The sequence below is a fragment of the Chlorocebus sabaeus genome, chromosome 2, assembly GCF_047675955.1.
Source record: "Chlorocebus sabaeus isolate Y175 chromosome 2, mChlSab1.0.hap1, whole genome shotgun sequence".
In the NCBI taxonomy this organism is placed as follows: Eukaryota; Metazoa; Chordata; class Mammalia; order Primates; family Cercopithecidae; genus Chlorocebus; species Chlorocebus sabaeus.
This window is the reverse complement of record NC_132905.1, coordinates 37,121,956-37,138,657: the sequence shown is the minus strand read 5'-3', so window position 1 is coordinate 37,138,657 and position 16,702 is coordinate 37,121,956. Positions and strand designations below refer to the sequence as shown.

The 16,702-nt window shown below is 38.0% G+C and overlaps 1 protein-coding gene across 1 annotated transcript in view; it reads right to left on the bottom strand.

The window, feature by feature from the left end:
• The window catches only part of LOC140709271 (ankyrin repeat domain-containing protein 18B-like), a 46,079-nt gene extending 29,771 nt beyond the window's left edge, over positions 1-16,308 (bottom strand). The window contains exons 1-7 of the mRNA XM_073007650.1: positions 16,199-16,308; positions 8,180-8,461; positions 7,365-7,576; positions 5,790-6,012; positions 1,245-1,346; positions 728-781; positions 289-606 (exon numbers count right to left, since the gene is read on the bottom strand). Of these exons, the coding sequence (XP_072863751.1) occupies positions 737-781; positions 1,245-1,346; positions 5,790-6,012; positions 7,365-7,576; positions 8,180-8,368 (771 nt within the window). The 5' untranslated portion in view covers positions 8,369-8,461; positions 16,199-16,308 and the 3' untranslated portion in view covers positions 289-606; positions 728-736. The remainder of the gene's footprint in view (positions 1-288; positions 607-727; positions 782-1,244; positions 1,347-5,789; positions 6,013-7,364; positions 7,577-8,179; positions 8,462-16,198) is intronic.
• Positions 16,309-16,702: the final 394 nt, after the last annotated feature.

Below are 16,702 nucleotides of genomic sequence, written 5' to 3'. Positions count from 1 at the left end.
CTATAGACTTAGAAACTTAGAAACCTTTAGACTTTTAGACTCAGAAACTTATAGACTTAGAAACTTAGAGACTTAGAGACTTAGAAACTTAGAAGCTTAGAAACTTATAGACTTAGAAACTTAGAGACTTAGAGACTTAGAAACTTAGAAGCTTAGAAAAGCCACACCAGGTGGCCATCTAAAAGCACCCACCCAATGACCAGGTGGCCATCTAAAGCACCCACCCAATGACCAGGTGGCCATCTAAAGCACCCGCCCGATGTCCGTGTGGCTATCTAAAACACCCACCCAAATTCCTGGAACTCAAACAGAAGAACAAGTCCGGGAAATACCCCGTGCGGGTTCAAACCAGGTCCAAACCAACCAATCAGAGTAAGACACCTTGCTCAGGCCATAACCTGCTCCAATCATCTTGCGCCTCAAGCTTTGTGAATTTTTGTGGTTTTTTGCCTTTATAAACTGTCTGTACTAGGCATTCGGGGTCCTGTGGCCAACTTTGGACATAGGACCCTAGCGCGCTAGCAATAAATCTCTCCGCTGTGACTTCCGTGTCGAGTGGTCTCTCGCGACGACCCCTGCCCAGGAAGGAATCTAAAAACTAGGTTCCTACAAAACAATTAAAATGTTGTGTAAATAGCCCAGTAATAAAGTTTTATAATCTTTTAAATCATAAAATTTGTCCTTAAGATTTTATGGTTAAATATTCTCTTGATTAGATGTGGCTTACCAGTGGATTCTATAGAAGAAAGTAGACGGGTGAAAGTGTCCAACACAGCAACAGCTGGAAAGAAAAACAAATAATTATGTTCTTTACCTAAAACACTTCGGTTAACTCAGTGTGATTTTAAAAACTAAAGAGTTGAGAACTTTATCAGAGTTAATAAGAATGAGAAATATGTATGTACATTTACAATACAAAATCACTATTAAATAATTTACACATGGCATTAACTCTAATTGTGTTTAAATATCAGAGCTTTTTTATTCTTCATTCATCTACTCAACAGACATGTGCTAAGATTCTAGAACCAGCACTAGAATTTCAAGATGAAGATGGTATGGTCCACCTCCCAACAGTCATATGCTATACCCTAAAAAAACAGACAAGACAATGTCCATATAGAGTCATGGATACATGAGAGGTATACAGCAGGGCACTACTGGAACACACAGAAGGGTCATCTATCACACTTTTATGCCAAAATCATGGGCTTTCTGGTGGAGGAGATACTATAGGTTGATACCTGAAGGACAAGGAAAAGCTCATCAGAGAGAGGCAAGAGGTGCAGGCAAAGAGCCTGAGGTGAGGAAGAGCCCTGCAGAGTTCCGCTCCCTCCAGTTTCGCACTAGAGCAAAGGGCAGGGCGCAGTAAGTGGTGAGAGACAAGGTTGAGTAACTTGACAGGAATCACATTGACGTGGGTGTTTTTATTTCATGGTGAAAAAGTTGGAACTTTTCCTGAGAACAGACGTAAGCCAATGACACAGTAAATGACAGGAGATTTAAAATGTCACTGTCAAGTGACTGCCTATGAAGGGTTATTGCTCAGCTAAGTATTTCTGAATGAGACTGAGGTCCGTTGGCCTTCAATCCCTACCAAAACCCTGAGAACTTGATGATGCCTTTGTTTTCTGAGAATCGTTTCAGGGTGCTGGCTGACAGTTCCATGAGGATGGCAAAACTTAAGAAAGTGTAGAGCCAGTGAAAAAGAGATGCATAGACTTCTTGGGAATTTTTTAAGTTACGGGATGTGATGAATTTATGGTGCACAAGGACAGTCTTCTCTGTGGAAGTTTTTGTTTTCACATCTTTCATTGGATGTGTGTAAGAAGAGAAAAATACTTAACGTGGTATCTACTAACCCAGCAATGAGAAGGAATACCATTTTTTATTAAATTTTATTTCTAAAATAAACCTAAATTTAAGGAATAAATTTTGGCAACATACTTCTCTCTGTTTCTCTAATTATTTGTTCTACACGTTCTGGCTCCATCTAAAATAAGTGAAAATAATAATAATGTTTAAGTTAAACAAGAAACATTATCACGAAAATAATATATCACTTACAAATTGTGGCCTTTAGTATTTTTAGTGACTAGACATAACTTGAAGTTTGCTTCAAAAGAAAAATAATCACATACATAAAGTAAATTTTCTACTTATTTTAATTTAGATAACAGAGGATGTATCTGTGTAATGCTGCTTAGAGTAATCAGACAAAAATACAGTTAATACTGGTCTATTGCATAGACATAATTTTAGAAAGGTGGTGTTTATTAGTACAAAGGTTAAACAATGGCCAGGTGTGGTGGCTCATGCCTAGAATCCCAGCACTTGGAGAGGCCAAGGCGGGAAGATCACGAGGTCAGGTGATCGAGACCATCATGGCCAACATGAGGAAACCTGGTCTCTACTAAAAATACAAAAATTAGCTGGGTGTGGTGGCACACACATGTAGTCCCAGCTACTTGGGAGGCTAAGGCAGGAAAATTGCTTAAAGCCAGGGGTTGGAGGTTGCAGTGAGCCAATATTGTACCACTGCACTCCAGACTGGCAACAGAGTGAGACCCTGTCTCAAAAAAGAAAAAAAAAAAATTAAAGTCATCTTTTACAATGAATGCATTACTTTGAAATTTTTAGCAGAACTCTCCCCTTTATAAAAGTTTAATCCATTTTTTTACTTCAATAAATTTTATCTTAAAAAGAAATTTCTATTCTCTACTTATACTAAACTTTTTTATGATACATTTTTCTTTTTCTTTTTCTTTTTTTTTTTTTTTCTAGTTTGTATTCTCAATTAAGGTGGTACCTGTGGAGGTTTTTTCCAAAGGTATATTGAGGCATGCCAAGATTTGGAGTACAATTGAACCCATCACACAGGTCATATGAGCATACAACCCAATAAGTAGTTTTTCAACCCTGGGCCACTCTGTCTCTCCCCGTTCTTATTTCTCAGTGTCTATTATTCCCATGTTTATGATAAATGTGCACCCAATGTGTAGCTCCCACATGAGTGAAAGCAGGAGATATCTGGTTTCTGTTTCTGTGTTAGTTTGATTAGGGTAGTAGATTCCAGCCGTATCCACGTTGCTGCAAAGGACCTGATTTTGTTCTTTTCATGGCTGCAGAGTATTCCATTGTATATCCATTGTATATGTAGATGGAATTCTCCAATCTAGCTTGGATTTTCAATCTACCTTGGATGCACCTGGATTGACTCCATGTCTTTGCTATTTTGAATAGTGCTGCAATGAACACACATGTTCATGCATCTTTATGTTACAATGATTTATTGTCCTTTAGGTATACCCCTAGTGTAGTAATGGGGTTGCTTCATCCAATGGTCATTCTTAGTACTTAATTTCCAAACTGCTCTCCATATAAGCTGAACTAATTTATATTGCCACCAACAGTGTGTGTTTCCTTTCCTCCACAGCCTCCCCAACATATATATATGTGTGTGTGTGTGTGTGTGTGTGTGTGTGTATGTTTTTACTTTTTAACAAAAGTCATTCTGACTGGTGTGAGATGGTATCTCACTGATGTTTTGTTTGGCATTTCTCTGATGATTACCAATGGTAAGCATTTGTTAATGTGTTTGTTGGCCACTTACATGTGCTATTTTGAGAAGTGTCTGTTCATGTCCTTTGCCCAGTTTCAACAGTGTTACTTATTTTTCATTTGTTGATTTGCTTAGATCTCATGGATTCTGGATAATAAGCATTTGCTGTATCCATAGTTTGTGAATATTTTCTTCCATTATTTAGGCTGTCTGTTTAATCCAGTGATAGTTTCTCATGCTGTGCAGAAGCCCTTTAGCTTAATTAGATCCCACTTGTCAATTTTGTTATTCTTTCAGTTGCTTTTGAGGAGTTAGCCATAAATTAATTGACAAGCATGATATCCAGGAGAGCATTTCCTAGGGTTTCTTCCAGGATTTTTATAGTCAGAGGATGTACTCTTATGTAAGAAAGGCACAAACTTTTTTTGTTTTGCTTTGTTTTGTTTTTTGAGATAGTCTCCATCACCCAGACTATAGTGCAGTGGTATGATCTTGGCTTACTGCAACCTCTGTCTCCTGGGTTCAAGTGATTCTCCTGCCTCAGTCTCCCGAGTATCTGAGATTACACATGCCTGCCAACATGCCTTGCTAATTTTTGTATTTTTAGTAGAGACGGGTTTCATCATGTTGGCCAGGCTGGTCTCAATCACCTGACCTCAGGTGTTCCACCTGTCTCAGCCTCCCAAACTTGTAGACCTTGGGACTACAAGTCTGAGCCACCGTGCCTGGCCAAGCACAAAGCTTTTAACATGGAAAAGGAAATTAACATTTTAGGATTTTGTTTAATTCATAAAATGCAATTAAATTGGATTCTACTAAATAATAAACATCCATATGTGGTAAAGTGTTTGGATGCCAATCATTCAGTTGTCATTATGGGTGGGAAGAGTTGAGATGGTGCAAATAAACTTTTTTTAAAAGTTTTTCTTTTCTTTTTGTTTTTTTTTTTTTTGAGACAGAGTCTCGCTCTGTTGCCCAGGCTGGAGTGCAGTGGCCGGATGTCGGCTCACTGCAAGCTCCGCCTCCTGGGTTTACACCATTGTCCTGCCTCAGCCTCCCGAGTAGCTGGGACTACAGGTGCCCACCACTTCGCCCCGCTAGTTTTTTTTTTTTTTTTGTATTTTTAGTAGAGACGGGGTTTCGCCGTGTTAGCCAGGATGCTCTCGATCTCCTGACCTCGTGATCCACCCGTCTCAACCTCCCAAAGTGCTGGGATTACAGGCTTGAGCCACCGCGCCCGGCCCTAAAAGTTTTCATTTTCAAAATGGAGTCTTGCCCTGTCACCCAGGCTGGAGTGCAGTGGTGTGATCTCGACTCACTGCAACCTCTGCCTCCTGGGTTTAAGCAAGTCTCTGCCTCAGACTCCCTAGTAGCTGGGAATACAGGGGCCCACCCCCCACCCGGCTAATTTTTTTTTGTACTTTAATAGAGATGGGGTTTCATCATCTTGGCCAGGCTGGTCTTGAACTCCTGACCTCGTGATACACCTGCCTCAGCCTCCAAAAGTGCTGGGATTACAGGCATGAGTCACCGTGGTGTCTGCAAACAAACTTTAAAAGTGACATGGGCTGGGTGCAGTAGCTCATGCCTGTAATCCCAGCATTTTGGGAGGCTGAGGAGTTTGAGAACAGCCTGGCCAATAGGGTGAAACCCTTTCTCTACTAAAAATACGACCATTAGCTGGGTGTAATGGTGGGCGCCTGTAGTCTCAGCTACTTGGGAGGCTGAGGCAGGAAAATGGCTTGAACCTGGGAGGTGGAGGTTGTAGTGAGCCAAGATGGTGCCACGACACTCCAGCCTGGACAACAGAGTGAGACACTGTATTAAAAAAAAGAAAAAAAAAAAAAAAAAGGCGGTAGTATGCACCACAACTAAACTAGAATTAATTAGAGAGTAAGCCAAAGCATCTCAAAGTATATCATCAGTTATCAGGCAATAACAAGCAATTTCTAAAACCTAACTTAAATGCAGCTTTTAAAGACATTTTAAATGTGTCAGTTTAGTCACATGTATTGAATAAAGTTAGCAAATGGGTATCTCTTGAAAATGAGAGCTCCAGGGAATTAAAAAATGTGAAGTTCCCGTTTCCTTTTTGTGTTAACATAGCTAATTATGATCTTCACTTAACATGCATAAGTCAACAGAATAACTCAGTATTTCGCCAAATTACAAAGAAGAATTATATTAGAGAAATGAAAGCCAAAAGAGAAATGATCATATAACTAACCTCAGTCAAGTAGTTCTCGCAGTTATTTGAAGTCTGTGGGTTTGAAGTAGGAATTCTGACGGGCATTTGGGGAATATATTTTCTGTTGAGTCCTCCACTAGTAAGATTTCCAACACAAGGTGACTCTGGGTCTCGCCTTGTAGGAAGAGTGCTGAGAAAATATTTCATCCGCTCTTTCTCCATAACGAGCTTGGTGCTGATCATTGCTATTTTCTTATTCGATCTGTAAAGACAGCAAAGACAAATGCTTAGTATTTTGTTTTTCCTTAAATAATTCTTAATGACTTGTAGTTTTTAAAACGTTGCCCTGAGAGTAATCCAAAGTACCCACTAAACGGTGTTTTCACACCAAAGATGTGTGAGAGCATACCTGTTGTAAGTAATTGTAATTTTAAAACCATTCTAAAGAAGCACCTGTGTTTCTAAGGTAATTTATACTGAACAAGCAGTTCAAACAAAGTAGACAGGGGAGAGAAACGGCTGTCAGTGATGCACGGTTCACCAGGTGAAACTTGCTGCTTTCTAAAATGGCTCCACTTGTGAGATTCTAAAGATTCCATTAGAAATACTTGTATTTAAAGGGTAACTATGCGGGAAAATGAATATGTTGATTTGCTTGAGTATAAGAACCACTTCACAGGAAATAATTATATCAAAACATCATGTTGTACTCCTTGATGTAGGTTAAGAAAACTAAAATGAACAAAAAAAAAACTAGGAATAGTTGTGTTTAGTAAAGAAATTTTAGGTTTCACCCTTGCACATTTCACCCATTATCTGGGAACAATTAAACATTTGGCACTGAGGAAGAACTCAGAGCAACAGCTCCTTGGGGAGAACTAGATGGTGTGGTTGGGGATAAAAAGAGCTAAAGCAGCGCTGAAGGCAATTAGCCCCCAGCACTGTGACCAAGGCACTGGAGTGGGGGGCTTGTTCTTTCTGCCTTCCACACCAATCTTCAGGCTGAACAAGGTGTTATTTTTTAACCACTTTGTGAATTACACTTCTTTAAATTCCTTGATAATTATTCCCTATTTCACAAGGATGCCTTTCTGTAACACCTTGAAAATGTTACACAAATAGTCTTTCTTGAGACACCCTCTATTGATAATACTAAAAATCACAATTAAAAACGATTGTGCCCAGAGTAGCAGTACCACTCGAAGCTTTGGGTGTAGGTTGTGATCTACTGAAAAATAAATTAAACTCATTAACCTTTCCATTCAGGGAAACTCTGACAAGTAATTTTATAACAAGATCGTTTTATGAATTATAAAGCTTCAAAAATACTTAGTGACAAAAACTAACAGATCAGATTAACTACATGAGATTTTTCAGAGGAAAAAAGTCATACAAAATCAAAAAAAAAAAAAAGTAAAAAAGAAATGGGACAGACATTATCCTTGACTAATATTTTAAAGGTAAGATTATTTACTAACATTATTTTCCATAATTACATTATCAAACTAGCATTCACTTCATACTAATCTCCTGAAGCCATCTCACTAAAAATTATGTTTTCAAAACAAATTAATGAGCTTAATTCATTTCCTACGAGTGTATGTTTTGACTGACTTCGTTAGTTTTTTTGACATGGAATTGTTAGCTTTCAATGCTGCTGCAAAGGCTTCCTTATATTCTTCCAATTCGGTTGTAACCTCTTCATAAGCAGTTTTCATTTCGGAGAATTTACGTTCCACATCTTGAAGTGTGAGTTCCTTCTTATTTAGTGAAGCCATGTTATCCTTGCTTAACTGCTCCAATTGTTTTTCATGTTGTGCTTGTGTCTAAAACGAATGAAAAGAATAGATTTTTAAAACAATTATAACCTAATTACCATATGCTTTTTGCCTTTCATTTTGAGTCAGTGATTCAAAGAGCAATTTTGAATATGTTAAAAAAAAAAGAGGCTGGAGCTTAACATATTTATCAGCAATATCAAAAAAACTAATAACTGAATTCAGAATTAAGTCTGATTTATACAAATTTGAAATCATAATTATGTTACTGTTAATGTAATCTGGTCATACAAGAAGTAATAGAATCCATTCATAATTTTAAAAAGTGATCAAAGAACAATGTAGCTTAAGACCAATTCAAAAGTATCACATAATTTCTGAATCACAATTTTTTCTTATGCCAACTGGTCTTAATCATCAAATGACTCCATAGTGAGAATCATTACTCTGAAAGATTGATCTTATTATAATAATAATGGAAATTTAAATATTTAAAAGAAAAAGTAGATGCCATTTTTTTCTAGAACTCTACAAAGCAAGTTGCTACAAGAGAGGCAGAAGACACACAATATATACATATCCTAAATACAGTTTGCAGTGAAATAAATGAAAGCATATTACAGATAAACTTACCTGATTTACAAAACTAACCTGTAAATGGATTTCTTCTGATTTTTCTATTGTCTGCATTGCCTTTTTATCTAGCTCTGATTTATATTCTTGTACTTTGCCAAGTTCTACCATATTGTTTTCCATATGGGTCTTAAGATTTAATATTTGTTCTTTTAACATCTTTTTATCCTCCTCAAGTTTTTCACATTCCTGTTGTACTTTTCTCATAGATAATAACTCCTGTTAAAGCACTTGATTGTCTTTCACCAAATTGACACATTTTGATGATACAGCTTCCTTCTCTGCCGTAAGATCATCAAACTGCATGAATAAAATAATATAGTTTGATATAGGCTAACAATAATCTAATACAAAACCAATAGCAAAATTTGAAAAGTATTTACTTGCAATAAAATGTTATCTGTAACACAGTAGATTCTTCAAATGTAAAGCCTTAAATTACTCTGAATTTTAAGAGCAAAGTTAAAGCTACCATGAGTCACAAAAATATATGCTTTACTGTCATCATCTTTCCAGAGAACTTTTGCACTTCATCTGACTTTTATTTTCCTGATAATACATTTCTGTTCCTCCTTCAATGGCACTAAGTGATCTCTCAGTGAAAAGTGTCTAACCCCCTCCCTCATCCTCACTCCCCATAATATGTCAAAACAGTGTCAGACATATCATAGTGGGTGATTTAGGCCAAAGTCAATAAATGGCTCTGGGAATAAGACTTTGAAAATAATTTAATACGCTATACTAGGGATGGTGCCTCATGCCAGTAATCCCAGCACTTTAGGAGGCTGTGGCAGAAAGATCACTGGAGGCCAGGAATTTGAGATCAGCAAGAGCAACATAGTGATACTGCCGTGTCTCTATACATATATATATGTGTGTGTGTCTGTGCGTGTGTGTATGTGTTTGTGTGTGTGTGTGTAGAGATAGATATATATATAATATATATTTTTAAAATTATCTGGGTGTGGTGGCTCATGCATGTAGAGCCAGCTACTTGGGAGACTGAGGCAAAAGGATGGCTTGTACCCAGAGTTCAGGGCTGCAGTGAATTATGACCACACCACTGCACTTCTGCCTGGATGACAGACAAAGACCATATTTCAAAAAGACACAAAATAATGAATCCTGTAAATAAGGATTCTGATGCCATAAGCCTTTCCTTAGACTGCAAATGTTTCATGACAATTTGAATTGCATTTTAAGAAGTCATGATTCTTGGGGTAAAGGCCATAGAATGCAGCACCCAGAAATAAATCCACATATTTAAATCCAACTGATTTTAGACTAAGGTGCCAAGAACATACATTGGGGAAAGGACAGTCTCTTCAAATGAATGGCACTGGGAAAACTAAATATCCATATGGGGAAGAATGATACTAGCTTCCTCTGTAACACCATATAAAAAAGAAACTCATAATCAATTGAAGACTGAAATGTAAGGCCCCAAATTATCAAACTACTGTAAGTAAATATAGGGAAAATGCTTGAGGACATTAGTCTGCACAAAGATTTTTACGGGTAAGACATCAGAAGCATAGGAAAAAACAAATGATAGGCCAATGGTACTACATTGAGCTAAAGAGCTTCTGGCCAGCAAACAACTGAGTGAAGAGAAAACCTGTAGAGTGGGAGAAAATATTGTCAACTATTCATCTGATAAGGGACTAATATGTAAAATGTGCAAGAAACTCAAACAACTTGACCGTTAAAAAAAAAATCTGAGTTCAAAATTGAACAAAATATCTAACTATACTTGTTTTTAGAAAAAAGAAATACAAATAGCCAATAAATAGATTTTAAAATGTTCAGTATCACTAATGCTCAGGGAAATATAAATCAAATCTACAATGTGATATAATCTTGCTTCAATTTGAATACATTGCTATCATTTAAAAGATATAAAAATAACCAATGCTGGTGAGGCTCCAGAGAACAGGAAACTCTTACATGCTGTTGGTGGGAAGGTAAATTAGTGCAGCCACTACAGAAAACAACACGAGTTTTTCTCAAAAATCTAATAATGGGACTGCCCAGGGACCCAGCAACCCCACTACTGGGTATTCAGAAAAACAGAAAAGAAAACAATAGATCACAAGGATACCTGTCCTCACATGTTTATTGTAGCACTATTCACAACAGCTAATGTATCAAATCAACCTATATGTCCATCACCAAATGAATGGACAAAATACTGTGGTACACATACACATTGGAATACTATTCACCATATAAAGGAATTAAACCCTGTTATTTGTGGCCATGTGGATCAGTCTGAGGGATGTTATGCTAAGTGCAGATAAATACTGCACATTCTCACTCATGTGTGGGAGCTGAAGAAAACCTGAGGGCTGGGTAACATGGCTGATGCCTGTTATTTCTTAGCACTTTAAAAGACCAAGACAGGAGAATCACTTGAGGCCAAAAGTTCCAGAGCACCCTGGACAACATAGGGAGACATCTCTACAAAGTCAAAAATCAGACAGGTGCAGTGCTGCATGCCCATAATCCCAGCTGCTCAGGAGGCTGAGGTGTGAGGATCATGTGAGCCCAAGAGTTTGAGGCTAGAGTGAACTATGATCAAACCACTGTCTCCAATCTGGATGACTACAGTTGCCCAGAGCCCAGACTACACTAGCAAGGTCCTGTCTCTTAACAACAACAAAAAAGCTCACAGAAGTAGGAGAGGGGAGGCTGGTTAATGGATAGAGAATTACAGTTAGATAAGAGGAATGAGTTCCGGTGTTTTGTGGTATTGTGGGGTGAATATGGCTATGATTTATAGTATGTTTTTTAAAAGTCAGAAGATTTTGAATGTTCATAAATCAAAGAAATGAAAAATGACTGAAGTAGTAAATGTGCTAGTTAGCTTGATCATTACACACTATGTACATGTATCAAAATGTCACTCTATGGCCCATAATTATGTGTGTGTATATATATATACACACACGTCAATTAAAACAAAAGCGAGGCTATATTCATCCCATTTAAAAACAGAATATGGGCCAACCTTATTGACTTCCTTCTAATGAATAGAATGCAGTAAAAAGGATGCCATGTGGCTTCCCTATCTCAGACTGCGTTCCCTTCGAACGCAGCCCCCAGATTGTGAGAGAGATCAGGCCACAAAGACAGCCTGGCAGTGCCAGTGTCAGTGTTCATGCAGCCTGCCCCAACCAAGGTTCCAGCCAATAGCCAGTATCAACCATCAAACACGTGGGTGAGCAAAGCTTCAGACGATTCCGTTTCCCCAAATGATCAGCTGTTCCTAGAGAAGCTGAGGGGAGCAGAGACAAGCTCTCCTGGCCAAGCTTTTTCCAAACCACAGGTTCATGAAAAAACGAAATGTTTTTCTTGTAAGTCACAAAACTCTGGGTAATTGTTAGAAAAATAAAGGTTAAAAGAGAAAACAGGAAACATAACTTGTGTAGCAGAAAAGAGTCTCCTTTAAAGTAGGATCTAAGAAATGTTGACATTTATTCACTGATGGCAAACATTCCTGAGAAGCAGCAGATAACCAGCAGAGAGACATAAGCTGCTGAGAAGGAAGTTTTCCTAAAACCCCCTTCAATTATGAGCTCTGATAACAAGGCCAGGGTGTCTCCTTACAATTTCCCCTCAAGTTAGGAGACCAGACTGGGAAGCAAGAAGACATATGATTTGAGAAACAACTAGAAATACTTGGTTACATAACCAAAATCAGACATTTACCTGATTTCAATGAACTAAAATTCTAAAAGAAGAAGCTTTGAGTATTTATTAATGGATCTAGTGTTCAATTTTCATTTTCCTTTTCTCAGTGAGGAAATAAGGAGAACATTATGGAACGATTTTTAGTCTTCAAAGAAGTAAAATAAACAGCGCGCTTTGAGTGCTAAGACATCAAATGTAATTTCTCCTTCACCTTACTTCAAGCTTGTCTGTATGGAGAATTTAAGACCATCCCATCTCTCTGTTATGCCACAATGTGTCTCTATAGCACAAAACCTGGCTCTGAAATTTCTGAAAGTCAAAATACTAATCTACTATGTGTCTCTGATAAATTGCCTGAACATTACCTGATTTTGAAGTGCTGCACTCCTAAGACTTTTTCTTGGAATGAATTAAACTTTATATTCCAAGAATCATCTACTGAGCTAGAAAGCAGAGCTGTGCATCTCTGTTTCAGCAAAAGGAGGTCAATACAGGGAACTGTGGTTTCTGAGAATGCAAGATTGGCACCAAGAAAAGTATTAGCCACAGTGTTACCCAAGAGAACCAGCTACTAGGTGGAAGGAGGATCTGCGAACTGAAAGATGATGACTTCACTTGATTTCCACTGAGGAAAGCTGGCGACTCAGACTTAAACTTCTCCTTCCTGGATGGTAGACATCTATGGAAGATTCTATGAAATACAATGAATTAGCAAAACATAATGCACTAAATATTAGACTATGTCAGCCGATCCTGTGATCAAAACTTTCCGCAAATATAACTATAGAGTGAGGCAATGGAAAAGAGACTAAAGGTTGGAAGGGAGAAAAAAAGAAATCGAGTATGTCTTGTAAGCCTGACTTCCCATCATGTCTTAGAGTAAGTAAGGTATAAGCTGGCCAGAGACGTCTTTGAGACACAAAAAGTGAAGTTAAAGATATTCCACTAAATTTAATTTTTATTATGACATAAGACATCTGGTAATATGCAATATGATGGAAAAAAACTCCTCATTAAATTCGATTTTACCTTGGCATAAGAATAGAAATAAACAAGCTAAGAGTTGATAATCTAAAAATAAACCCGCACATTTACAGTCAATTGATCTTATACAAGGTTAACAAAAGAACAGAATGGGAAAAGAATAGTCTTTTCAACAAATGGTGCTGGGAAAACTGGGTATCCATATGCAAAAAATAAATAAAGCTGGATCAAATATCTTATTTAAAAATTAACTCAAAACAGTCAACTGTAACAGCTAAAACTATAAAACCCTCAGAAGAAAACCCTGGCATAAATCTTTGTGACTGCATTTCGCAGTGTTTTCTTAGCTATGACTCCTAAGGAAAAATGGATTCAATGGACTTCAAAATTGAAAACTGCTGTGCCTGAGAAGACAGTATCAAGAAGTGAAAAGGTAAGACACTGCGTAGAAGAAAGTATTTGAGAAGCATATATCTGATAAGGGACTTACATATATAGGACATATAAAGAATGTCTGCAATTTATAAATAACAAGATAACCCAATTTTAAAAATGGGCAAAGATTTTGAATAGATATTTCTGCAAAGAAGATATAAAGATGGATAACAAGCACATTAATAGATGCTTAATGTAATTAGTCATTAGGAAAATGTAAATCAAAACCACATGTGGTATCACTTCACACGACAGGATGAAATCTTTGTTCAATAAAAAAGAGGAAGTAAGTGTTAGGAAAAAAATGCAAAGAAATTTAAACCCTTTTCCAATGCTGCTGGGAATGTAAAGTGGTGCAACCACTTTGGAAAACAAACTGGCAGCTCCTCAAAAGGTTAAGCATGAAGTCACCATATGACCCAGAAATTCCAGTCATAAGTATATACTCCAGAAAAATAAAAACATATGCAAGCACAAAAACTCATACATAAATGTTTACAGCAGCATTATTAGTAGGAGTCAAAAAGTGGAAACAACCAAAGCGTCCATCACGTTTGGGTGGGAAAGAACCCAAAGGTTCATCACCTGGCGAATGGATAAATAAAATGTTTGATGTATCCATACAGTGGAGTATTACTCAGCAATAAGAAGAAATTAAGTACTGATACTGTATTAGGAGGAGACAGCAGAATGCCTAGGCAGTTACGGAAGGGTCCCCGGAGAATCTTCAAGCAGTCCCACAAGTGTTTACACCAGATGTTATGTGCAGATAAGGGAACCTGGACTTGTCTTGCCTGGACATGCCGGCAGAGGACTGGAGGCCTACAAGCACTGGGGGGATGGGGAGGAGTCACCAGGAATTCCCGCCTTATACAGGGGAGGAGCCTGACCACTGCAGCTCATGTGCTCCTGGTATTCAATTGTGAGGTGGAAACCTGTTTGCAGGACCCCTCTCTTTGCTGAGCACTTTCCTTTCACTTAATAAATTCTGTCCTCCTCACCCTTCAATGTGTCTTCATGCTTAATTTTTCCTGGTCATGACAGAAGAACCCAGATTTAGCTAAACTAAGGAGCAAAAACCCTGCATCAATACCTGCTACAGCACAGATGCAGCATGAAAAATTATGCTAAGTGAAATAAGCCAGTCACTGTAGACCACTTGCTTTTTATTTCAGAGGCTTATAGGCAAATCTATACAAAGAAGGTGGGTGGTTCCCTAGGGCTGAGGGAGGAAGGGGAAACTAGTGAAGATGGCTAAATAATGTGGGGTTTGTTTTTAGGGTGATGAAAATCTTCTAAAATTGATTGTAACGCGGACTGCATAACTCTCTCAAAAGATGAAAGTCAACGAATTGTATATTATAATTAGTGAATTGCATGGTGTGCTCATTATTTCTCAACAAACCTGTTATCCTCCACCCCAAATTAATTTAGTACTAGTGATTTTGGTACTAGTGATCTGGAGACAGATGTTGCTTGGTTTCAGATCACTGGCCAGAGGTCAAGGCCTAAGAGAATCAACCGCATGTCCTTTTTATAGAAAAAAAGATTTTTTTTTGTTTTTTTTTGTTTTTTTTTGAGACGGAGTCTCGCTCTGTCGCCCAGGCTGGAGTGCAGTGGCGCAATCTCGGCTCACTGCAAGCTCCGCCTCCCAGGTTCACGCCATTCTCCTGCCTCAGCCTCCCGAGTAGCTGGGACTACAGGCGCCCGCCACTGCGCCCGGCTATTTTTTTTCTATTTTTTAGTAGAGACGGTGTTTCACCATGGTCTCGATCTCCTGACCTTGTGGTCCGCCCGCCTCGGCCTCCCAAAGTGCTGGGATTACAGGCGTGAGCCACCGCGCCCGGCCAAGATTGTTTTAAAAACTATTCTTTTCATTAGTATCAAGTCAGTAAAATTAAATGAAAAATCTTTCTTTCACTGCTTAAAGCACTGAGAGATTTCTATTGAGGAATAAGACCTTGTTTTCTTTGGCCCCAATTTCTATCCAAAGGGGCTGGGAATCACACGCTTCAAACTATAAAATCTCATCAGATGGGTTTTATTAACTCTTATAATGTGGCTCACTTTCTAACCCGATTCTGGTCCAGCATCACAGAGCGAAGCAGCTGAAGGAAATCAAAATATTTAACCCCTAAATATATTTTTTGACATATTTTGAAATGGCTGCTGCAGGGCCAAGAGATTGAAATGGCCCTCATTAATGTAGCCCAATCTCTACCCTTCTAGGTCTTCCCAGTTCTGGGGAAGATTAACTAAGAGCCTGATGCATTTAAAATCTGAAAAGATATATTTATTCTCTATTTTCTCAACATATTTTGGCAGAATTTGGGTTTTTCCATTATTAATATTTTCCCAAATTATGTGATTTTTAATCCCAAAACCGATTTAAAATTACCATATGTTGGAATATAAATTACTCTATTATAAAGATACATGCATTTGTATGTTCACTGCAGCACCATTCACAACAGTAAAGACATGGAATCAACCCAGATGTCCATCAGTGATAGACGGGATAAAGAAAATGTGGTATATATACACCATGGAATACTATGGAGCCATACAAACGAATGAGGTCATGGTCTTTGCAGGGACATGGATGAACTTGAAGCTGTTATCGTCTGCAAACTAATGCAGGAACAAAAAACCAAACACTGCATCTTCTCACTTTTAAGTGGGAGCTGAACAATGAGAACACACGGACTTGGGGAGGGAAACAACAAACACTGGGGCCTGTTGGGGTCAGGAGGGAGAGCATCAAGATCAATAGCTAATGCCTGCGGGGCTTAATATCTAGGTGATGGATTGATAGGTGCAGCAAACCACCATGGCACGGTACACGTTTACGTATGTAACAAACCTGCATGCCTTGCTCAGGTAATCTAGACCTTAAGATAAAATAATTTTTTAAAAAAAAATTACCTTATGGTTTAGCTTCTTAATCAGAATATCCATTTTCAGTTTGTCTGTTTTTAAGTCTCCATGGAAACCAAAGTCTTCATTTCCAAATACTTGTAACATATTTATTGTCCTTTCCAGGAGTTTCTTATATCTGCAAAAATGTACATAGTTAGAAAGTCAAGTATTTTTAAGAGTAACTATTTAATAATTGTTTGAAAAGATGTTATGTTATGGCATATCAGAGAAACAAATCTATAAACTATGATCCTTTCAGTTTCAACTGAACATAGTTTGAAAGCATTCTATATGAAATTACAATCTTAGATAAATAATATGAAGAACAATGTATGGCATGCATGGCAGGTAAAGTGATATTATAACCATACATTTTGTTTTGTTTTGTTTTGAGATGGAATTTCACTCTTGTCGCCCAGGGCGATGTGCAATGGTGTGATCTCGGCTCACTGCAACCTCTGCCTCCTAGATTCAAGTGATTCACCTGTCTCAGCCTCCCAAGTAACTGGG